Source organism: Arachis hypogaea, chromosome 19 (genome assembly GCF_003086295.3).
Source record: "Arachis hypogaea cultivar Tifrunner chromosome 19, arahy.Tifrunner.gnm2.J5K5, whole genome shotgun sequence".
Classification (NCBI taxonomy): Eukaryota; Viridiplantae; Streptophyta; class Magnoliopsida; order Fabales; family Fabaceae; genus Arachis; species Arachis hypogaea.
In genome coordinates, this window is record NC_092054.1 from 26,209,252 (window position 1) to 26,235,962 (window position 26,711).

The 26,711-nt window shown below is 31.3% G+C and overlaps 2 protein-coding genes across 2 annotated transcripts; both read right to left on the reverse strand.

Annotated features, from left to right (window-relative positions):
- Positions 1 to 4,754: 4,754 nt before the first annotated feature.
- LOC112776666 (DNA-directed RNA polymerase II subunit 4) lies at positions 4,755 to 8,090 on the reverse strand. The gene is made up of 7 exons (XM_025820897.2): positions 7,818 to 8,090; positions 7,422 to 7,493; positions 6,776 to 6,884; positions 6,267 to 6,344; positions 5,768 to 5,801; positions 5,599 to 5,667; positions 4,755 to 5,092 (listed from the first exon to the last, which is right to left on the reverse strand). The coding sequence occupies exons 2-7, from the start codon at positions 7,468 to 7,470 to the stop codon at positions 5,015 to 5,017; spliced, it is 417 nt and encodes a 138-aa protein (XP_025676682.1). The 5' UTR covers positions 7,471 to 7,493; positions 7,818 to 8,090; the 3' UTR covers positions 4,755 to 5,014.
- Positions 8,091 to 23,114: 15,024 nt separating this feature from the next.
- LOC140182208 (uncharacterized) lies at positions 23,115 to 23,877 on the reverse strand. Its single transcript, XM_072228348.1, has 2 exons — positions 23,827 to 23,877; positions 23,115 to 23,699 (listed from the first exon to the last, which is right to left on the reverse strand). Exons 1-2 carry the CDS (start codon positions 23,875 to 23,877, stop codon positions 23,115 to 23,117), a joined length of 636 nt encoding a protein of 211 aa, XP_072084449.1.
- Positions 23,878 to 26,711: the final 2,834 nt, after the last annotated feature.

The following is a 26,711-nucleotide window of genomic DNA, read 5'->3' on the forward strand; positions in this document are numbered from 1 at the left end:
GATTCATAATTTTTTAATTATATAATTAACTTAGTTAATAACTTTATTATTGCTTTATTTTCTACCAAAAAATTTAGTTCATACTATTTAAATATTTTTTAGTACTAATACAATTAAAAAAAATTAGCATATTATATTTATTATCTTATATAATGATTTAAGTTGTTTATTTGGTATGCAAAATAATATTAATGATATCTTAATATATCTATACGAAAAGAAAAAAAATTATACAATATATTATATGTTATAAAGATTAGATGATTTATATATAAATTAACTATATGATTATTACAAAAGTATCAAAATAATCATTTATCATATATAATAATCTTAGATATATATAATATCATGAATGTAGTAATATGATCTATTTTAATGATGTGAATGATTATTGTTATTGTTATTTTTATTTTTTATTATATTAATAATTAATATTTTAAACTAAAAGAGAAAAAATAATTAAAATTTTTTTAACTTAAATTAAAATTTTTTTTGTAAGTATATCCAAATTTTTATATATATTAAATAGTTATAATATTTAATAGTATAGTATTTATTATAGTAATGACTTAAAAGTTATAACACTAATTTATAATATACTTAAATAGATCCAAGCAAGTAACATTAGCTTAAACTTAATGTGAGAGTCTCAAATCTGATCAGGATTCTTAATTTGGACAAAGTTCAGTCACCACAAAAAATTTGGACAAAGTCCACGTATTCGCTCTTAAATTAGCTCTAATTAGATCTCCTATGCCAGTTATAGACAGAGTAATGGGTACTTATAAGAGTGTGACAGATACTCCTTTTATGTTCCTCATTTCTATTTAAAAAAAATATCTCTCCTCTCCTTTCCATCTTCCTCTCGAATTCTCTTTAGATATCCCATTAGAAAAATAGATACCCGCACATATTTATATATTCTTTTAATTTTTGTGTAAAAGAAACTTAACCAATAAAAATATAATATAATCATCATGAAATAATCAATTCAACATAATTCATAATATGTTCATTATGAAAAATAATATTTTAAAATAAAATAAAATAAAAACATATTTCAACATAATAACATAACATAATTCTTTAGGATGGGACTTGAGTGTATGTGTTTGGATTACAATTTGTAAGGAGTTTGCATAAAATTGATTTTGTAAAATTGATTTTGATGAAAAGTAAGTTTGGGTTAACGTGATTTATATTTGGCAATTTTTATATTAAAATTAATTATAGTAAAATAAATATTGTTTGGATTATACTACTCAAAATCATTTTTAGATGAAGAATTATTAAAAGAGACATCAATTTAGATCATTTTTTTATATACATGCAAAATCAGAACACTAATAAAAATAATATAAAATATGTTTATCATATAAATAAAATAAATACAATAAAAAATAAAAATATAAAAAGAATACTATAAATTTTATAATGTCAAACAAAAAAAACATTCTATAATTTTTTTTAATACGGTGAGTACTCTTTAATTTAGTATTATTTTGGATTATAAATTTTTATTATTTATGACTCTATTGTTACTTATAATTAATTTTTTATTTATTTTGTCCTTTTTTGTATAGGATCATAATTTATATTATACAAATTTTTTATAATAAACGTAGTATATAAATATAAGAATTACAATTACAAATTTTACAAAGTCAGAATAAAAAATAAAAAAAATTAATACAAAACAAAAATAGAGTACATCAAAGAATAGAAAAAAAATCATACAAATAAAAAATAATAAAAATTCATAAAACCAACAACATATATCATATGAAGAAATAAATACAATAAAAAGTGAATAAAATTCATATAAATAAAATCAAATAAAAAAATAAAAAATTTCATCCACAACATAAATACAATTCAATAAAGGATAGAAAAAAAGAATTTATATGAATAAAAAATAATAAAAATATCATAAAAAATAATAAAATACTTGAAAAATCAGAGCCTATAAAAAATAAAAAAAAAGTTAACAACATTTGTCATATAAATAAAAGAAATACAATAAAATAAATAAAAAATTATATGAACAAAGCCAAACAAAAAAAATCATAAAAAATATACATATAAAAAATAGTATAGTAAATGATAAAAAAACTCATATAAAAACATAGCATGAGAAATCAGAATACTACACAAATAATATAAAAATATTTATCATATAAATAAAAATATAAAAATTAAAATATAAAAATAAGCACTAAAAATAATAAAAAATTAAAATATTCAATTTGTTAATGATTGAAATGAAAAAAAAAATTAAAATATTCAATTTGTTATTACTTTTTTTTATGAATAAAAATTGAAATGAAAAACTATGAAGAAATAGGAATAACTACAAAGAACTACTCTTAAAGTAATAATTATTAGTATTTTTTTTATAAAAGAAAAAGAATGATAGGATTAGTAAAAAAAAATAAAATTTTTACCTAATTTTCTAAGGATAATCAGCAACTATAAAGATAAAATAAGTTACAAATTTTAATTTCTCCTAAATGTGCATTTAAAGGCAGAATCATTTCTGGATTCAAAAAGATAAAAATTACCAAACATCATCTTTTTTATTCTTTTTCTTATGTGAGCTTCTAGGAAATATGATAAGGTTAAAATGAAAGTAGTACATTGGAAATACAAAAATCTTATATGAATAATAAGAATTAATTAGCGCACACGTTCGTCCATGCACACACGTATACAGAGATGGATCTAAAAATATTATTATGCGTCAATTAATATATATAATATTAAAAAATTATATAAAAAATTATATAATATAAGATGTATTACAAAAATATACCATAGAGAATATATTTTAAAATATAAAACATGTGTATTTTTTACTAACGAAGTGGTCGATTCTTCGTATCATAAAATTCATCGATAATAGAATCTGCGTCAAAATTTTCAGCAATTTTTTTCAATGTAATTAAAAGACAATTAACAAAAAATTCATCTTTTATTTTGTTTTTGTAGCAGTTGAAATAGAGAGAATTAATACAAAATGAATCAAGAAAGACCATCACAAAAAGAAAAAGAATATATTTTATGGAATTTAAAAAATTTTATTTAATTAAAAATATTAATAATAATATTTTTTTTTAATTTTTAATATTATTACTTTTTAGATATTAAAAATCATTAATATTTAAATTGGACTGAACTTTTATTTATATTAGACTAAATATTAATAAATTTAAAAAAATTTAAATCATACTTAATAAGTTATTACTATTTAAATCATGAGTAAAGTATTGTTTTTGTCCTCAACGTTTGAGGTAAGTCCCAAAGTTGTCCCTAACGTTTCAATCGTCCTATTTAAGTCCCTAACGTTTCAAAATTGACTCAATGTTGTCCTAAAGTTAGGGATCCGTTAACAGAATTGGCGACAGGACAAAATTGAGACGATTTTGAAACGTTAGGGACTTAAATAGGATGAAAATGTTGGGGACAAAAATGATACATAGAAATAAATTTTAATTTTATCCTTCAATAATATCAATTTTTTACTATACACAGTATTCAATTATTTTTTAATCATATCTAAGTAAATTACACTTAATCATATTACTTTCATTTTAAATAAATTAATTTTTTTATAATTTTACTCTTAAAAATTTAGTTATCATGAAATATTTGTAGAATAATTAGTATATAAACTTGTGGAAAAGAAAAAAATAATATATATACAATAAAATAAAAATTATATCTTTTGTCTCTAATGTATCAAAATTTTTTAAAATTATAAAAAAATAATTTTATTTAAAATAAAATAATGTGATTAAGTGTAATTTACTTAAATGTAATTAAAAAATAATTGAATACTATGTACAGTAAAAAATTGATATTATTGAAAGACAAAATTGAATTAAAAATTATTTTTATGTATCATTTTTGTCTCCAACGTTTTCGTCATATTTAAGTCCCTAACGTTTCAAAATTGTTTCAATTTTGTCCCGCAGTCAATTCTGTTAACGGATCTCTAACGGCAGGACAACATTGAATCAATTTTGAAACATTAGGGACTTAAATAGGTCGATTAAAACGTTAGGGACAACTTGAGACTTACCCCAAACGTTGGGGACAAAAATAATACTTTATTCTTAAATCATATTGTAATTATAAATGTGAATATAATTTGATTGTATTACGAAATTTAATTATAATTATGACTATTATTAATTTTGTAACACTTAAAATACACTCAAATTATTTTATTGGTGACAAAAATGTCTCTAAATTTTGTTAACAACAAAAATATCTTTAAATTATTTAAAAATATAATAAAAATACACGTTCGTAAATCAAAACGTTTTTACGTAACAAAAAAAGTGACGTGACAAACAAAACTTTCTACATTATAAAAGAGCCTCAAACATAAGTACCATTAACAAAACAAGTCTTTTTATCATAGTATTTTGACACATTTTTAAATTATTTGAATACATTTTTATCGATAATAAAAATCGGAACATTTTTGTACAAGTGCCAAAATAATTGGATGCATTTTTTGTATACCCTTTTATTTATTCGATACAGCCAATTAGTTTCTGGTGTTTCATGAAGCATGAGAGTTGAAAATAAAAGGATCATCTCGATAGCAACTGTGATTGAAATTAAGCTTTGAAATGAGGTATGCAGAAATTAAAAGTATGCGAGACAAATCTGTAAATATTAAGGGTCAACTTTAGTAACGTGACATCGAAACGAAGTTCTATAAGACGAGAATCAGGAACGAATTACACAAAGTGGGGCAATCTATATATATTATAAAAGGGTCATTCAATCACTCCACTTACCATAGGATTAGGATCCACGGTAAAAACAAAATAGCTATAGCCTATAATTACTAGTGATGAGTTTCATAATGTAAATTACAAAAAGTTTGCTCGACATAGGTCAAGTGATACCATATGCAGTAACAGCAAAACTACGCCATGATCAACATTGTGCATTGACAAGGGGGTAACCGAGATCTATTGCCAATTGGAACAAATTTTCATTCAAATTTCTTAATCAACGATAGGTCATTTAACATTTTCTCAATGGCTTCATCATCCTGCGCCCTTCCTCTAGTCTGCAACATTAACGTAACAATTGCTTTTAGGTTGATGAAACATGCTTAGCATCTTCATGAAACACAATTAAGCAAGCTTATAATTTTTCAATCAACTATTTGGCCTATTTTTATCTTCAACAAATGCATAAAAACCTTATATCAACACACATTTGAGAGGAGAAAAATCAATAACCACGGATTATTAATTCTGCATAACAGGAAATAGATGTAAGCCATGTCCAATGGGACAAATATTTGATGCTTGTAATTCCTTAGCAACTAAGACGGAACAATTTATCCGATGGACTGTGTTTAGAGGGATGACTATGAAAGGAGGAAGAGAAAAGGTAGGATATTTCCGATTACCCAAAGGAGTTTCGGTACTTTTGTAAACCGAACTAAGCCATAATAGTATGCCTATTGGTATTCTAACTTTTCTTATCAAAATAGAATTTTAAAGTTAAGATATCGATAGAAGAAGATATATTTATAATATGATTATAGATGGAACAAATGACTACTACCTTTATAGATGGAACCATAGCAATAGCTTCCTCCACAGTTTCTGGGCAGAGATTACCAAGGACACACAGCTACAACAAATTCAAGTAAACACAGATTTCATATATCATGAGGTGCAAAATGTGAAACTTGGTTCCTAAACAGACTTCATTAAGGGAACAGAGATATTACCTCAAATTCAGCCAATTGATATCGTGCAAGAATTCTGTACGTAGTTAAGATCACAAATTCACAATACCACAATCCACACACACACACACACCAAACACGTCACAAATTCACAATCCTCATGCAATGCTTTTAAAGTTTCAAGCTTAGTTCTCAACTCCACAAAATGGATTATACACTAAACTCTTCTGTAAGGTGTACTGACTAAAATACAGTAGTCCTTAATTTATCAAACAATGAACACAATTCCTCTTACAAAAATTATAATAAAATAATTTTTGTTTTTAGAAAGACTAAAGCTGAAAAGAAATAAAATGATACTACTCTAAGGAAAATTCAAAATCAAGAAAGATAATAAAAAAGTTCAGTCAATATATGAATTATGAAACAAAATTAGGTCAATCATCATTAACAAACACAAGATGAACAACATAATGTGATTGAATGTATATATTAAGGAAGAAACAGCACGCAGGCTTTTCAACTCAGTTTTGAAGGATACTCTCGGACTTGTCTAACAGCATCAGGATTTTTGTAGCGGCTAAAGCGCTTCACATACTGCAATGATTTTTCAAATACCCTGAAAATGTCAAAAAAGAAAATTAATACCATATGATGCCAAATATCTTAAAACAACTTTGTTCCTTTTCTATTTCAATTTTGTCAAGTCTATACTGGCAAGATATCAATTTTGTACAGGGAAATTATTGAAAAAGGAAGAGTCAAAATAAAGTGCTTTGTAATGGTATGGAGCAATTAAGTGCTCTAATTCCAATAGTTAAATTGGTGATTAATAAAAATCATAGGCCATCTGCTATTTTGTTTTCGCAACAAATCACGAGGTAGTGTTGTTTTTCTTTACAAATAAAAACTTGAGCGTCTAACATCCAGTCTATTCATAGCGGAGTTCCAACAGTAAATGCCGTGACAGTTCCAAGACCCTAAAAGGGAACTACATAACCAATCTTTATGCTGAACCCATCCATCAGCAAGATAAAGGATTTCACTCACTGAGAAACTTGATTCATGGGATCATCAGAAGTCTGTTGAAGCTGCTCGTACTTATGCTCAAGAATCAACGAAACTTCACAATTCATCAAACACTTCGCCTTCAAAAAATCTGGAGGAAAAAAAAAAACCTATTTTATCAGAATGAAATTTATGCTATGATACATACCATATATATCAACCAAAAATGTTCATGCAATAACACATAAAAGCATTAGAAGAACCAATCAAATTTCCGCAAGTAGTTATCACCATTAACAATTTGTTAAAATAACTAATAACTATCTCATCCTCTTTTGATAGTTTGCCTTGATACCAAAACTGTATTATTTTCATCTTTATTGCTTTGACTTGTTCCAAGTCTTTGGTCAACCTTTCCTACACCGTATAAGCCTGCACGTACTCTTTCCCATCTTTGAAACCTACAGATCATGCATCACATGTTCTAACTCCTGTCTTGGTTACCACTTACTATCCTTTTTTGTATCTTGTTGAGTAATTCATAATTTCCTATTTACATCATTTTCACACAAGAATCGCACAGCATTCTTCTAATCTTAACCGTATCTTACTTGTCTCCTCTAGCTCAAGTTCAAATCACATCTCATTAAAAAATATATAATAAGAAAATAAGAAAGGACACGATTACCATCTCCAATTTTCAGTTCGGCAGCATTTTCTTCCTCTTCCCCAGACATGTTTCAGGCAAAAAACTGATTCCCTGCTCAAGTGAGAATACAAACAAGTTTAAGCAATTAAATCATAGAGTATGTAATCAGTTCCAAAAATTCAAGAAATAAATAAACAAACGCAATGCCGTGTTCAAAACCCACCACGCCATAACCAGTACAACAATAATAACTTCTTAAACTCAAACCTAATACAAAGTGCAGGTGATTAAAAACTTCTAATCTATGGTATTCCAGAGATGGATATGCAATATATTGGCGTTAAATTGAAAAAACGGTGATTGAATTGTAAACAAATGGCTTTAAATATTGGAGTCGAAGTAGAAAAAGATAGGGGATCCAAGGAAGAAGCGAACCCTGAAGGAGCAAGTTGAGAGAGCGCAAGAGGATGCCCTAGCGGCACGAGAGAGAACACACCGGCGCCGGGGAGGTCAGAGCGGCGGCGAAAGAAGGGTGTTGGCGGCGAAACTGGAGAGAGGCCTCGGTGTGTGTGTGTGTGAGAGAGAGAGAGAGGATTAAATAAGGATTGGGGGGGGGGGGGGAACGTCGGTGTTCTTGAAGCAATTTTCTTTATCAATTTGATTTGAGGGGTCAGATATCGTGCTAATTTAGATTGACTTTTTTAATAGAAAAGATATTTTTTATTAAAATATTTATATTTAATTTAAAATTTATTTGAGACATTTTAAAAAAAATATTTTTATTAAAAATCAATTTAAAATAATCTATTATCTTGTCATCGATAGAATTTTTTGGTATCGATTTAATATTTATCTCTTTATTAATTATTTGTTTATTAATTTTATTTAATTTTTTAAAATAATAAATTGATCCAATTTGAATAAAATGACCTCATATTTAATTTTAATATTTATATTGAAATTTAACATTTTATTAGTTTAAATCAAATACTGTTTTAGAATTTTAAATATAAAATAATGTTAACTAATTAAATATTAAAAAAATTATTAATTTTAAATTTTAATCAAATTATATTAAACTATTTTTATTAAAATACTTTCTAATAATCGTTAAAATCTAATTACTAAAAACTAATATAAATGGATAATAACAAATGTTTAAAAAAACATAACAAAATAGTGAAAATACTACACATGGACATGGGTGTTTCTCACCAAAAAAAAAAAAACGATATTTAGTATGTTTTATTGATTTTAGAAAATAAATATTTGTTTTAATTTATTTTTTATTTTTTTTACTTAAATTGAGAAAGTAATTGATCCCTCGTATTATTAAAAACTATAGATTCGACTATCCAAAAAAATTTTGTAAAAATTACTTCTCTTTACTTTTAATTATTTTTTATTTGTATTCTAACTCTTATTTTTTAAGAAAAGTTTATTTGTTTTATTTTATTTCGTACAAATAACGAGTTGCATATAAAAAAAATTATTAATTTTTTTAAAATTACTTCTAAAATTAAAAGAGTTTATCCTGCACTGAAATTCTTTATTTTTTTTTTTAAGGAAGAGAGCATTAACTCGTTCTATTTGTTGTGTCAGAAAATTAAATTAATATTCTATTTTAAAACTCATTTTTCATTAAAAATATTCCCAAACACCTTGTTAAAAAGAATAATAACTTCTCGACGTTCAGCCATACAGTGGGTAGTATTCGACTTACCTTTCTCTCAAGTCTTTTAAACACTTTTTAAGAGAGGGGATGAGATATCCAAACTGGTTAAAACTATACAAGCCTATTACCTTTAACCTTTTTTAGACTCTCACAGTGAAGTAACAGAATATAATAATTAGAAAAACTATCTTTGAATATGTTTAAACCATGTGAATTGAAAGCTCATAACACTCGAGTGTAAAAGATCGCACTTCCACATCATCTCTGTCTTTTGGTATAAGAAATTCCCTTCTTTTATTTCTAGTGAGAGTAGAATTTGTTGGAATAAATTAATTTCAATAATCTAAATTATCCATATTGAATCACCAAAAAATATATCATAATGTGAAAACGTACCTTTATTTATAAAAGTAAAAAATTATTGGAAAAGTTTGGATTTCGTGGTTCTTTTGATCTTTCTCAACTAAAGTCTTCCGTATCCTAGGCGGCTGAATTGTGACTCTTTTGATGGGGAAAGAGTAACAAAGACGACTTTGGTATATTGGGACCGAAATCCTGTAGGCCTATTTATATTTGAGTACGACACCCATTAAACCCTTGAGCCCAAATAAAATAGTATCTAAAGCCCAAAAGATAATATATCTAAAATCCAAAAAGATAACTATCTAAGGAACAAAAGATAATATCTGGTTTTATTCTCATTTAATTCTAAATCAAAAGTAATAATAACTTATTCAATGAGCATTTATAACAATAAATGAAATCATAATTATATAAGTCATTTAATTTGAAATAGCATAATTTGTGATTACAATTAATATATATATATTGTCCACAAACAAATTAAAAAATTAAAATAATTTCCTAACCAATAGCCATCCAAAAATTAAGGTAAACATTGGAAAAATTACCTAAGAATTTTCAAGCCTATTCTCTTCTACTAGGGACCAGGCTAGCATAAACCATCACACAAACCCAACAAAAATTACCATGTGAGAACTCAACACAAATAACCTGAGAACAAGAATCAATAATAGTATATGAGATTTTCTACCAAAGAGATAACATCCAAATACTACTAGTGTGCTCTTGTACTTTTTCAATATGAACAGAAAAATATTTTAGTCTGTACCAGAATAATTGCAACTTTTGGAAAGAACAATGAGTTTCTAAAACAATAAAAATAGAGGATTTAAAATTTGTTACCAATTATTTTAGATAAGCATGAGCCAATTAGCTACGATCTCCTCTTGTAATATTCTAATTTTTAGCACCTCATGATCGTACTAAGAGTTCGAGCGTTACTCAAGTCTAAATCTTTTTATTTTATATTATCTTTATTTAAAATCAAGCCCTTACGAATACGAATCAAAATTTTAAATAAAAAATCTAAAGGAGACTTTATTTTATAACTCTTAACCACAAAAATATATATTCACATAGTTTTATATACATAAACTTATTCAAAAACTCTTAATTACAAGTCCTGCCCCTCTAAAAGTCAAAACAATAAACAGTGAGGGAGAATAAATTCTAGGACTAAACTAAATACAGGGAATACAAATACATATATTTACAAAACTTTGTAGATCGGTCGCGGCTCTTCGCCAAGGATTCCCGGACCTATTGCTAAAAACAGAAGATCTGTAGAGAGTGAGAACGTCGTCCTCGCATGTTCTCAGTAGGGAAAGTGAATGGCATAAAAATATAGAATAAAATACAAATAGTAACTCATGTCTCTAAGAAAATAGTTTTCTTTATTAACTCCTTAAAATTCCTCATAAGCCTTAATTAAAGCCGTTTGAAGTCACGTTCTTTAAATCACTTTACTAATGTTTGCAGCATAACAAAATAACTAATTAAACATATAAGCAAGTCACCAAGGCAAACAACACAAGTAAATAACACAATCACAGAGAAAATATAACAAGTAAAATACAATCAAATACAAATGCGCAAACAATATGATGCATGTCTATCCTAAACAGGACATGAGCTCATGCGTCGATTGTCTACCCGCAACCTGACGTTACTCGGAGCGAACTCTAAATATGATTTTTTTACTGTGTCAGTTAGGCACAATTATCATCATGGGTATGTCAGTTAGGATATCTTGGCATCACGGTAGAAACAACCTATCAGTTAGGCGAACATTCCCACATTAGCAATTTCGGGCTATGAGTCAGGCGAGCCTTTTCGCATTAGCAATTTGGCACAAGGCCCATTCACATTCCATATGCTATCAGTTAGACGGACATTCCCGCATTAGCAATCTTAGGCTATCAGTCAAGCGGGCACTTTCGCATTAGCACTTTGGCACAAAACCCATTCGACATAAAATTTTCATGATTTATTATCTGTTTCAGTTATCACTTTTATACATGGCTTCTCATTGTCTTTTTCCTTATTAGGCCTCCACATCACCAATTACATACACGTACCTCTGCATCACCGCATTATTAGACATACCTCCTCATCACCACTTATCTACACATACCTCCGCATCACCAATTAACTTTAAACCTTTCTTGGTTGTTATAGTACTACTGATTTTAGAAACCAGGACTTGGTGTTGAGTTAACTTGGCCACAATTAAATCTTGCACCATTTCCCTTAAAATTCTGTTATGGTTTTCTAAGAAAATGTAAGAAAATAGCAGGGAGCAGTGAGTTTGATAAATCCATTAAAAATCCAATTTTCACCCATTGCCTTTCAAAATTTATGATCTCAAACAAGACTCTACTAGCTTTCTGACAAATCAAATTTCAGATTATTACAATGTCATATAAAAAAGTTATGAGGTTAGAAACACAACCCTGCCTTTTAGAATTCTGTTTTCAAAGTCCAGTGAGCTACCCACACTCTTCGCAACATATCTAATTGGTTAAAAAGAGTTTTGATACGAAATTTAAACTAAAGATTGTGGACACACAAAGCTTAAAATGACAATTGGTTTCAGCTCAAATACTCACCAGAATTAAAAATTAAGTGGGTTGGAAGTTGGTACTTCTGCAATAAAGAAACAAAATTTTCTACAAAAATCATCAATTTTTAAAAATTCATTTCTCTCAAACCACTCATCAATAATTTTCGAAATTTTTGTGAGACGTTCAAAACACATTAAACTATTAAAGTTTTATCAGAAAATAGTTTTATTCAAAATTATGACTTGGACTGCTCCAGAAAATCGATTCTTTCTACTGTCAATTATGCAAAAATTCTGCCTTAAGCATTTTCAACAACTTCACATACCAAAATCCATTTTTAAACTTATAACCCTTCCCAAAATCATACGTTTAACCCCCTGTTTAGTCATTCAAAGTTGTCTTCACAGCCAACACAGCCCAGGTACCCAGAATCAACATTTTACCATAATTTCAAGTACTTAAACATAACCAAACCTTTACTTTTCTGCACTATGTCAAACATAATTTTTTATATACACTCATCATCATTCCAACACATAATAAATCTTTAATCATCATCAGTCGAGCATATAATAAATCATTAATCCTTAGCAGCAAGCACAGCCACAACTCAAACTCAACTCATAAAACTCAATTCATATTTTAATTTAACAAGCAACACCAATATCACCAACATTCACAACCAACAATTCAATCATAGTCACAGCCAAGTGTTCACAGCCAAAATCCGAACTCAAGAATAGTATAATTATTAACATATTTGAAATTATGTACTATACTTTTGGGTATTCTTAAATAAAAATTCTTAATTTTAAACTAAAACCCCTACCTTCGTATGAAATTAAAATCAACGAAAGCTTCGAAACTTTCTAACCGAACTGCTGAAGAGGAAAGCTTCAGAAATCGCCTGTGCCTCCTAGAACTCCAATTGGCTGAACTCAAGAGGAAGAGGAGTTACGTCACCGTCAACTTCTACCGAACAAAAGTGATACCATCGTGTAAAGGAGGAAGATATAAACACTTTTACCGGATTATATTTTTTTATTAGAGTTACGGATCGCAAGAAATCGAAGTTGGAAGTTTATGTTTCCAAAAAATTCACGCTCTCTCTCTCTTAGTTTTCTTTCTTTCCTTTGGAAGTTCATCTTCGTTGATGAAGATGAATGATTGTGATTAATGAAATAAGGAAGCTTAGTTGTCATTAGTTATAGATATAAAGAAACATGTGTTATGCTTTACATATATATATATATATATATATATATATATATATTTTGAAAGATTATCATGTGTTTATAACACACAATGGAAGAAAAAAAAGTAATCTTAAAGATCTATTTTGTATTTAAACTTTATTCCAATAAAATCACTTTCTCCTTCGATGGTACGAAGGCGCTCGAGACCAACCTTTGCTGTCAACTCCTTGACCAAAGGACATCTTATCTAAATTGAGAAACCTCTTGCAACTCTTTGCACCATAAAATTCTTCTCCAAGAATTAGGCTTACATACGTTTATATGTGTAGAGGTAAAGGAATAAAATTCTTGTGTTTTATTCTCATCTGTTATTCCTCTACTCTTGACATACACATATATATAGTATGAAATTTGTTACTGATTTTAAGTTTGAATCTCAATTTAAATTTGAATCATATCTTACTATTCTAAACTTGAATCTTTCATATTTATGAATTATATCATAACTCAATTTGAAACAAAATCAGTTAGGATCTCATTCAAATTTAGAATTCAAATTTAGAAATAGAATAACTAATTATTTTCAAATCTCATTTAATATTCTCAATTATCATACTATTATTATATTCTTAGTACTAGCAAAGAATATAATAATATTCTATTTTGAATTAATATAATTATTTATTTGATTAAATTAAAATAATAATTAAATAATTCTATAGCAAAGATTAAGGCACTTGTTAGTGTGTGACCCCATAAGTTCAATACTAAGCGGGTGGTAAATTAGTCATACTAAATTTACTAATTAAGGTTGGCGTCTAGCAACACTCCTCAACGACCCGATAGTATGAAGTAATATATTTTTTACTAAGAACCTTAGAAGAACAAAGTATAATTTCTTCCATCTTTCTAGCTCTTGGTTAACCCTTAGAGTATGGTTTAATTGTCAAACTCTAACTTATTACCATTATTATAATGAACTGTGAATGACTTAAGAAACTCATTTCTTCATTCATTCAATCCCCTTGGTCAAGATTTTATTCATCTCATTCATTATAATCATAGAGCTCAAATTCTTTACCGAGAGTTGACGGATTCTTTACTGACTAATAATTAATTTTACAAGTATTTAAATCATACCCAATGTCCATTCAACTAGCACCCTAGGGTATTAGGTGTCCGGAATCAAAGTATAATAAATACATTATCAATTACTATGATAGTTACAAGTCAAAGGAACTCTATTACTATGTTCATTTTGAGAATATCCTATTGACAAATATGTGATAATTATAACCATTAGGAATTCTCAAAGTGAGTCAGTTCAATGGTCATATCTCTATATGCACCATATATATATATATATAATTTAATAAATGAGATCTATTAATCTTCATCCAATGAATCACGTAAATACCAAACAAGTAACAACACATAGTATATATAAATATATTGATATTGATTGTGTTATTTTTTATTTTTTTCTTGTTCATTTAAATTAAAAAATATTTTGTACTAGTGACTAATTTATTATCTTTTTTTACAGTATGAATTATATCTAAGAATTGATATTTAATTATTATTAATATATTTTTAAAAATATGTATTAAATTTTAATTTTATAATTTTATAATTTTATTTAATTATGACCAGGTCAACTGGGTAAATCAGTGATTTATTGGTTGAACCAGTTATCCAGTGACCCAGTCATATGACCGGGTCAATTACCGGTTCGGTTCTGATAACTATGCTCCAAATTATGAAGATCAACCACAATGTAATGGTCACTTCTTCCTATTTTTGATTATGATATAGACTTTTCTTTTCCAGTCAAGAGTCCAATAACATCTAATTGAAAAAAAAAAGAATTAAAATTATCAAATTAAGAATAAATAAATGAATAACATAATAAATTACTTATAAATTAAAGAAATTTTACCAATTTATTTTATATTAAACGATAAAAAAATCGCAATACAATTTTAAACATTTGTATAATTTAAAACCACCAATATTTATTTAATACACCATATGCTAATACTAAGAGTATGTTCTAAAAAGATATATTCGTAAAAATAGATATAATATGATTACAAATATAACATAAACAAATTTGTTAAATAAAAGGTAAACAAATATGCTTACTAATGCCTTTGTTAAATTTTGCAAATTGGAGAATAAGTACGTATTCGGTTGTTTGGTGATCACATAGATAATTGAATAATTGGGTTGTAAATTGATCTCACAGTATGCACCTTATTTTTCTTTATTTCTAAATAAAAGCAAGAATTAAGAAAAATAAGTAGTAATATATAATGAAAAAGATAAAATATTTTGCATATGTATAGATAATTGTTACAAAATAAAATCTCATTGTGAAATATTAAAATTTCACATACTCCAAATCATGAAGATCAACCACAATATAATGGTCACTTCTTCCTGTTTTTTATCATGATATAAGCTCTTCTTTTTCAGTTAAGAGTCCAATAACATCTAATTAAAAAAAAATTAAAAGTGTCAAATTAAGGACAAATAAATGAATAACATAATAAATTACTTATAAATGAAAAAATTTTTACCAATTTATTTTATATTAAACGATAAAAATAACAATATAGTAATAAAAGGATATACCTTTAAAAAAGTCGCAATACAATTTTAAACGTTTGCATAAATAAACTATTAAAATTTATGTTATCGATAAAATGATGCTATTATATAATTTTTTGGCAAAAATTAAAATAAAAATTTTTTTATGTAGATTAATACAAATTAACTACGTACCAAATAAGTTGGATTGTTCATTTGTTTGTTTCAATATATTAGCATGAGCAAGAAAATTGAAATGATTGTCAGGAATTTTATGATCATCGACCGTATTTATTATACGTGACTCCTTCTTAAAAGTTATTCTATACACGTGTGCAGTCGGAAGATAAATTCCGCTTGATTCCTCAATCACAAAATCTGAGAAGACATAGACCTACCCCTCAATCAGTTCATTCTCAAACATCTTTACTAAATAATTTTTGATTGAACAATGAATTTTATCACATTGTAAAACAAATTAAATATAAAAGCTATTAGCACTTATAAACCTATTAAATGGTATTGTCTTTGATTGCAAGGGTTTACTTATCAAACAAATTTAAAATATGAAAAAAAATATTTATAAATTGGATCTAGCATTAGTTGAAAGAATTATGAAAAATAATCAACTAACTTTAACATCCATTAGAACTATTTCTATATAAGTCGTCTTGCTCTTGTCAAATTTAGATGAGACTTTTCATAACCTTATAATTTTTGCCTTTATTTTCCAAATTTTTTTCATCACATAATCTACCATAGATAATACTATTGATAGAATCGTAAAAATAATAAATATAAATTCTCTAAATAATAAATAATTATAAAAATTTACTATTACTCATTATATATATACACTCACATTAATTATAGACGTTAATAATTAGCCAATATATTTTATTAACCTTTATAATTAATTCAATAGAGATACTTGCTCAGTTTATATGTTATCTACATTAATTATATACCAATATTTTTAGGAAAGAGCTAAAAGAGGAGATATATAAATATATATAATATTATTCTCAAATCTCATTTAATATTCTCAATTATCATACTATTATTATATTTTTGGTGCTAGTAAAGAATATAATAATATTCTATTTTAAATTAATATAATTATTTATTTGATCAAATCAAAATAATAATTAAATAATTCTATAGCAAAAATTAAAACACTCGTTAGTGTGTGACCCCATATGTTCAATACTAAGCGGGTAGTAAATTAGTCATACTAAATTTATTAATCAAGATTGGCGTCTAGCAACACTCCTCAACGACTCAATAGTATGAAGTAATATATTTTTACTAAGAACCTTAGAAGAACAAAGTATAATTCCTTCCATCTTTCCAACTCTTGATTAACCCTTAGAATATGGTTTAATTGTCAAACTCTAACTTGTTATATTATTATAATGAACTGTGAATGACTTAAGAAACTCATTTCTTCATTCATTCAATCCCCTTGACCCAGGTTTTATTCATCTTAGTCATTATAATTATAGAGCTCAAACTCTTTATTGAGAGTTGATGGATTCTTTATTGACTAATCATTAATTCTACAAGTATTTAAATCATACCCAATGTCCATTCAACTAGCACCCTAGGGTATTAGGTATCTGAAATCAAAGTATAATAAATACATTGTCAATTACTATGATAGTCGCAAGTCAAAGAAACTTTATTACTATGTTCATTTTGAAAATATCCTATTGACAAATATGCGGTAATTATGACCATTAGGAATTCTCAAAGCAGTAATGAACCCAAAAAATTTTAGGAGTGGGGCAAAAATATATATACTAAAATAAATTTTGTTGAATATTATTAATTATATAGAGATATAAAAATTAAAAATAGTTAATGAACACTTTTTTTTCTTAAAATACTATTCATTATATATAATTTATAAAAACATAATTTTTTATTTCTAAAACTTGAACTTAAAGTATTTTAATTAAATTATAGATAATCTATTATCCTAACTAATTTTTTTATGCACATTTAATAATAAAAGACTGAATTAATTGGCACATTAGCACCTAATAATACACTAATATTTATAATTTGAAACTAGAATTATATATAAATATTAAAAAAATTAAATTTATATATGAAAAGTATATTTATATAAAATAATAAAAATTTAATTTACAATTTTTTTCTTTCTTTCTTTTTAAAATAATCAAATTTGTTATATATTTTTTTAATTTAATTTTGATATAATATTAGATGAAAGATTTTTATGCATTTGTTTAATTATGTATTGTAATTAAAATATTTTTTTATTATTATTTTTAAAAATAAAAAATATATTCTAAATTAATAAATTAATCAATTTATTTTAAAATTTTATATGCAACATATAGGTACATATAATAGAATAAAAAATAAAAAATAAGTAATAAAGATGAATAAATTGAGAGTAAAATAAAATATATAAAGTTATGAATAGAATAAAACATTAGATTAATACCTAAACTATAATTGTTTGAATTAAAATTTGCAATTGAAAATATCAAAAAGAGAAACAATGAAATTGGAATATACATAGAATCATGGAGAGCTATATAAAAAAACATGGAGAATTTGAAATTTACCTTTTGATGAAGAGAAGATTATCATTAGATAAAAAATAGAAAAAAAAAGGATTGAAAATATAAAAATAAGAAAAATTAAATTTGATTAGGTTAAATAATAGTAAAAATAATAAAAAAATAAAAAAATGAATTTGAGACTTTGGCCGATTAAATTTAGTTTATTTGTAGTAGGATCATTTAAAATAAAAAATGAGCCATATTATGTATATACTTTAAAAAAAATAAAAAATACAGTGGAGCATGTGCCCCTCATGGTTCCCTGTCTCAAAGTGAGTCAGTTGAATGGTCATATCTTTATATGCATAATCTATATATATAATTTAATAAATGAGATCTATTAATCTTCATCCAATGAAGACTATTATATATATATATATTGATCTTTTCGGATTATAATGTCCTTTTTAATAATCTTATGACCAAGAACAATTTAGATTAAATTATAAAAGATTCATCTTTCAATATTATGATCACTATCACAATGATAAATCTTTAAATTTAATCAAGAACCTTATTATATTAACATTTTAATATAATAACAATAATAAATTATTTGACACATGATTAATTAGATTGTGATCATACTATTTATTCCTAACATATATATACTTACATGTAAGAGCTCTAGCTTTTCCTTATCATCGGCCCAGGAAAATAATAATAATAATAATAATAATAATAATAATAATAATAATAATAATAATAATAATAATAAGTATAATTCTTTTATCTTTTTTAAAATATTTTATTATAATAAAAATTATTTAAAAATTTTAATAAATTTTAAACTTAAAGTATCATAAAATTTAATTTAATTATTTTTAAAAAATAATTTTTTTAAATAAAATAATAAATCATGAATAATTTATTATTTTAAAAACTCGCGGTGTTATATCTCTCACATTCCAACCAATAATATTGTCATGATCCATAAACCATTGCTTGAAAAGAGAGATATATAAGAGTCTATGATTAATGATATTGCCTCACTGGAGGTGCGACACTGGCCCTTAGAGGATTTACTTCTCCTTCTTTATGCCTGGTAGATTTTTCAGAACTTTGCACCTTTCCTGACATAAACTCTTTCGCTGGAGAATTATTGAGAAAGGTTGGCCTCTATTGTTTATTAGTTCCATACAAAAGAGTTTGCAACATCAAATGAGATGTAGTTGCCTGACTTTCCACTATGGTACCTATTCGGTATGTTGGGTTACCGGATGGTTTAGATGCGAAGATGGATCCTGCCTTGGTTTGAGTTCTGGGAACGGTTCGCGCTGTCGGCCGACTTTTCGAACTCCCGATGGGTTGAAGGGGTGTCACCTGCAAGGATACTCCGACGCCCAAGTCAGTGTGGAGTGCAGGTGGAAAAAGAAGAAAGTTATGATGACGTACCTTGGAGGAGGGGTAGGACCCTCCTCTTATATACCCTGTCAGTAGGGCGGGCCCCGCAAGGGGAGGCCACCTTCCAAGAAGCTTCGCTTTCCCCAGCTGTCAAGCAGCTGTCAGTCAAGACGCATGTTCGGATCCTGGGTCCAAGCGGATTGTAAACACCGACCTGGCCGTATAGGCCGGTCAGTTGCGGGTCAGGCGGTAACCCTGCTCAGCTGGGCTGGGCCGTAATAGTGCCCCCAACGCACCAAATGCGGATGTGAGCGCTGTGTATGGCGCGTTCTCTTTCTCCTTTTGCCAGTCGTCGTCTTGCCAGTCTCTCGTAGTGAGGACATGCCTCCTACGCGTGCACAGATCTGTTCGTTGTGGGGGTGCGTTCTTTGTCGTCTCGTTTACCGCATCGAGCATTTAATACTCTTAATGGCAGTTTAAAACCTTGCGAGAAAAGACCATCATACCCCTGTCTTTCGCGCTTCTCAGGGTTGGTTTCCTTTACAGTTTCCATTTGGTTTTGCCTCAGTTCCACTGCATTTTCATTACTTTCTCCTCTCTCTTGCAAAAACCTCTATCGCAGACCCCTGCTTCATCCAGATTCTTGTCAGTTCTTTAATCCCTTTCCATTATCATCCTTATCCTGGTAAGCTTCCTATCATTTTTCTTAGTACTGGTGTTTATTTTTGGCTTTGCATGCGCATTTGGTATGAATTGCTTGATGCGGATTGCGTATCCTCTTGTGTTTTAGCATTAGGTAGGTACTGTAGAGGGGTTACCATTTTAGGATTTTATTTTTTCGGCCTTCTTATTTCGAGGATTATGACTGATGGATAGGAAATCTGTAGTTTTCTGGTAGTGTCGTAGCTTTCTAGTAGTACTTCTGACCTCCCAGCCTTATAGACTGATTTTGAGTGGTGCCCTCACTGTAGGTATGGATCAGCGTCGTGTCGTAAGGGTCGTGAGGCCGGCCCCATACGACCGGTACGCCTGGGTGACGTCAGACGTAAAGGAGGCCCCAAACCAGATGTCCCTGGAGGAACTTGAGGAGTTCCGACAGCCCTGCTATCTTTGCGGAGGAACCGACGAGGAAGCTAATTACGCGGCCTTCGAGCGTATATATGAATTAAATATGCACTCTCCCTAGGTTCCCGATTGGATGTGGTTGTATAAAGCCATGTTTACTCGCTTGGGAGTTTGCCTTCCCTTCACCCCTTTTCAGATGGCGCTACTGAATCATTGTGACGTAGCGTCATCCCAACTGCATCCGAACAGCTGGGCGTCCATCCGCTGTTTCGAGATGGTATGCGAGTATTTGGAGCTGCCGATCTCCATTGAAGTATTTCTTTTCCTTTTTAATCTGACAAACCCCTCGAAGGAGGGGAAGGCTAAAAAAGGTTATATGTCCTTTCGGGCGGCTCAAGGCTGGTGAATCTTTGGTGTGTTTGAAGATTCTTATGATGGTTTTAAGGACAAGTACTTCAAGGTCCACCTAGCCGAAGGTCGGCACCCCCTTTTGGTTAACTCTAGAAGGGGAACGTCGCATACCAACGTACTGGAGTTTTAGGGCAGGGGCCAACGCTTTTACCAAGATAACATACAAGGGGTTGTCTCCCGAAAACAAGAGGGTTGCCGACGTTCTGTTGGCTGTTTTCGGGAAAAACCTTGTCAACCCTCATCTTCTCATGGGTGACCAGGATATGGCCAGGAATTATATTCGTGAGTAATTGTCTAGCTTGTCTAGCGGTTTGTTTTCCCTTGCATGTTGTTTTCCTTTATCTGTTCGATTTGACGGTTAGTTATTTTCCGTGTTTCGCTGCAGTGTCAATGTCTGCCGAGGTGACCGGACTCAAGGGCTTGTTCAACACTTTTTTGGCCGGTAGTGATGATGATTCCGCTACCCCTGCTCAGGAGACTGCTGCCAACGATGTTACTGAGCTGGAGGTCCAGTCCCAGTTGGGCCAGGGGGAGGGGTCCGAGGCCAACGCCTCTTCGGGTCCTCGGCTGGAGGCGGGGGATGGATCTGTCTCACGACCTGACAGGGCTGAGGAGGAAGGTGACAATCCAAAGAAAAGGAAATCTTCCGCCAGCCCCGAATTTGAAATAATTGAGGAGCCAAGGAACAAGAGGTCGTCTTCCAGCCCGGAGGGGGTTCTTACCGTCATGGAGAAGAACTTTGATGCCGGGAACTTTATCGATTCCCAGCTGCTTCCCGGCATGGAGGACTTTTTCTCCGGTGGGGACCTTGCTTCGCAAGTGAGGTGGATGTACTGCTGCTTGCTTCGAGGTGTTGCAATTGTGAGGAAGGCAGAATCTGCCTTAGTGGGAGCGCAGACTCTGGAAACAAAGCTTGAGTCTTCAGTCAAGGCCAACTCTAAGTATAGGGACAAAGTGAAGCTACTTCGGGAGCAACTGATTGCCGCCGAGGAGAGGGCCAAGGCGGCCGAGGAGAAGGCTAAGGCCACTAAAGAGGAAGCCGAGAGTGCCGAGGAAAAGGTGAAGACTGCTGACGCTTCCGTGGCGCGTCTCATCGAGCGGGAGCTTACTTTGGAAAGTCAGCTTAATGCTGCTCAGGGTGCAGTGGTCGCCTTAGAGAAGGAGCGTGATGAGGCTCTCTCTTCAGCCAAGACTGCTTATAATGAAGCTGTTGAGTTCAAGAAGAGGTATAAGGACACAGTTAAGCAGGGAAAGAATGCTATCTTGATGACCGAGGAGGCTCTAAAGGCACAAGTAAAGCTCCTGGCCCCCGAGTTCGACACCTCCGCCGTTGGCATTTTTAAGACCATCAGGGATGGCAAAATTATTGATATACCGAAGAAGTGATTTATGTACTTTTGTAACTCATGTACTTTTGTGACTTGTAGTTTTTCCTTACAATCTTGTGAAACTGTTTGAATTTGTTCGCCGTTGGTTTGACGAGTGTTTATTTCCCGTCTTGTCGGCGTTTATTTTTCCTTATTTTCTTTACTGTTTGTTGGCATTAACTTATTTGTTCATGAACGTTTCGTCATTTAGTTGGTAACTCACGAAGCCGGGTTATGGCCTTTACCATTTTAGCAGCCGCACATTGTGGCGTTTGACGCTTTTGTGGTCCTTGGGGTGATCAGCCCCGAGACCGTTTATTCGTTATGGCGCCTTATTTAATAACAAGCAGTGTGAAAAGCAAATAATAATAATAAAGGGGTGGCGAATAGCAATGGTAACTGATTTGAATGTAACACGATAGCAAATGTGAAAGTAAAAATTGACAAGTAATTCGTCATAAAGCGTTCTTACTAAATTGGCGAGTCTATTCTATGAGTAGAATCTTCTCAAGTTACTCACGTTCCATGTTCTCGAGATTTCCTTGCCGTCTAATCGTTCTAACTTGTAGGCGCCCTTACAATCACCTCTTTCACCCTATAAGGACCTTCCCAGTTAGCCGTTAGCTTTCCTTCCCCAGGTGTCAGGACCCCAACATCATTGCGCCTTAAGACCAGGTCGTCCCGCTCGAATTCTCTTTTGAGCACCTTGGCATTGTAGCGCAGGGCCATTCTATGCTTTAGCGCCATTTCTGATAGATGGGCCATCTCCCTTGCTTCATCCACCAAGTCCTTTTCTACGGCCTCTTCGACTCTCCCTAAGAGTAGTCGTGGGCTCGGCTCCCCGACTTCCACAGGTATTATTGCCTCTACCCCATACGTGAGTCGGAAAGGCATTTTCCCGGTGGCCGATTGTTGGGTTGTGCGGTAAGACCAGAGGACCGAGGCCAGTTCATCCGCCAACGCTCCCTTCTTCTGGTCGAGTCGCCTCTTGAGGCCCTGCAGGACGATCTTGTTTGCAGCCTCCACTTGTCCATTGGTCTGGGGGTGCTCTACTGACAAAAACTTTTGCTTTATCCCCAAACCGGCAAGGAACTCTCCAAATTTTTTATCGGCAAACTGCGTCTCGTTTTCCGAGATGACGGCCTATGGGATGCCGAATCTTGCTATTATCTGTCTCTAGATGAACTTTCGACAATTCACTGAGGATATGCTGGCCAACGGCTCTGCCTCTATCCACTTTGTATAATAGTCAATCGCCACTATCAGGTACTTGACTTGTCCTGGCCCGACCGGGAAGGGTCCTAATAGGTAAATTCCCCATTGTGAGAAAGGTTGGGAAGTCGTGAGAAAGCTGAGTTTGGTTGCTGGCGCTTTGTGGAAGCTGGAGTTTTTCTGGCATCTCTTGCACCTTTTCACGAACTCCTTAGAGTCCGCCATCAGGGAGGGCCATTAGTATCCGGCTTTGATGAGCTTCATAGCTAGGGCCTTCCCTCCGATGTGGTGACCGCATCATCCTTCATGGACTTCCCGGAGGACGTACTCCGTTTGGTCGGGGCGCAGGCATTTCAGCAGTGGTTGGCTATGTCCTTTTTTAAACAACTGGCCCTGTATGATTGCATACTTGGCCGCCTTTCACCTTATTATTTTGGCCGCCTACTCGTTGCTAGGGAGCCTTGCCTTTTCTAAGAATTCGATGATCGGGTCCATCCAACAAGGTTCGAACTGGGTTAGCTGTAGCACCACTGCTGCTTCTTTCATCAAACCTTGAATGAGCGACCGGTTGCCAGTCCCTGGCTTTGTGCTTGCTAGCTTGGACAGGAGGTCTGCCCGTGTGTTCTTTTCTCTCGGAACGTGTTGGATCGTGACCTCCTCAAACTGCTTGCTCAATTCTTTGACTTTCTCCAGGTACTTCTGTAACAGTGAGTCTCTGGCTTGGTAGGTCCCATTGATCTGAGAAGTAACGACCTGCGAGTCACTACACACTTCCAGTCTTGTGGCTCCGACTTCCCTTGCTAGAGCTAGGCCGCTGATAAACCACTATTTATGGTTTATCTTGTGCTCAATTGAGTGGTTTTTATCAAGTCTTTGCATACTTGTTCATATAATTCGCATGTTTTACATTATCTTTCTTGATTTTGTGCTATGATTGAAAACATGTTTCTTTGGTCTTAATTTAGCTAATTTTAATCCTCTCTTATTACCATTCGATGTCATGATATGTGTGTTAAATGTTTTCAGAGATTACAAGGCAGGAATGGCTCAGAGGATGGAAAGGAAGCATGCAAAAGTGGAAAGAATATACGAAGCTGAAGGAACTGAAAAGCTGTCAGCCCTGACCTTTTCGTACTTAACTGACCATATGAGGCGGTTCCAAATGAGGCGGTTCCAGTTGCGTTGGAAAGCTAACATCCGGGGCTTCGAAATGATATATAATTTGCCATAGTTGCCATGCTGTTAGGCAACGCACGTGTGGACGACGCGTACGCCTGACAGTGCCGCGTGCTGGACGTATCAGAAATCGCTGGGGGCAATTTTTGGGCTACTTTTGACCCAGTTTTCGGCCCAGAAAACACAGATTAGAGGCTATAAAGTGGAGGAATCAATTCATTCATTCAGACAACTTTCATACACATAATTTTAGGTTTTTAGATGTAGTTTCTAAAGAGGGAGTCTCTCTCCTCTCTCTAGGATTTAGGATTCCTAGTTTTATGCTGTTGAGTTGGATATTACAAAGAGTTGCTACCTCCGTTGAAGTCATTATTCTAGTTTGTTTTCTTTGTCTCTTACTCTTTCATATCCTTAATTTTTGTTCAAAGTTACAATTGGATTGTTTTTAGAATTTATTAATGCAAGGAATACCTTTTCATTTAATTTTATTATTTATTTAATTGCTTTCAATTTTATTTCCATTATCATGTATCTTTTCTACTCCCTTCTCCCAACAACGAAGATGGTATCCATGTTGATGGAGTAGACTCCCAACTTGACTTGGGGGTTGATTAAAATGAGACCCTTGAGTTGGAATGCTTAAGTGATTAGTTAAATTGGAAGTTGTTGGCTAATTCTCTATTTAATAACGCTAGTCCTTCCCAAGGAAGGGACTAGGATTTGCGAATAAGAGTTAGCTCAATCACTTGACTTTCCTTTATTTAGTAAGGGTTAAATAAGTGAAAATAACAATCTTTTGATACTACACTTGATAAAATCCAACAAGGATAGAACTTCCAATTAATCATTCCCCTGGTCAAGGCTTTTTATTCCGAATATATAAATCTCTTTTAATTTACATTGCTTCAATTTATAATCATTTATTTTTCCACTCTCCAACTCCCAAAATTTCTCATAAAATCTCATAACCAATAATAAACACACTTCCCTGCAATTCCTTGAGAGACGACCCAAGGTTTAAATACTTCGGTTATAAATTTTATTAGGTTTGCTTTAGTGACAAACAAGTTTTTGTACGAAAGGATTCTTTGTTGGTTTAGAAACTATACTTTCAACGAGAATTTATTTGCAAAATTCTTTACTAGCAAAAATCCGATCGTCAGCCACCCAACAGGGCCTCATATTCTGCTTGGTTGTTTGACACCGGAAAATCAAATTTGACTGACTGCTCGTATATAACTCCAGCTGGGTTCTCCAGGATGATTTCTGCTCCTCCGAACGTTTGGTTAGATGCTCCGTCAACATGGAGCTTCCACCGTGTGCTCGACGCCCCATCTGGGTCCCCTGTTACTTCTACCAGGAAATCAGCCATGGCTTTAGCCTTGATCGCGTGCCTGGGTTCATACTGTAAGTCATACTGGGAGAGTTCAACAACCCAAGTCATCATTCTACCTGCCAAGTCGGGTTTCTGGAGTACTTGCCGGATTGCCTGATTCGTCCTGACGACTACTTGGTGTCCTTGAAAGTACTGCCAAGGCCTCGTCGATTACGGCCAAGTACAAATATAGCATTTCTCCCTTCTTAAGTCTTGTGAGGACGGGTGGTGCCGAGACTATTTCTTTGAATTGTTTGAAAGCTTCTTCACATGCCGGGGTCCACTCGAACGCAATCCCCTTCTTCATCAGGTTAAAGAAAGGTAGAGCTTTGGCCGTCGATGCGCCGAGGAAACGGGATAGTGCTATGAGCCTGCCCGCCAACCTTTGGACA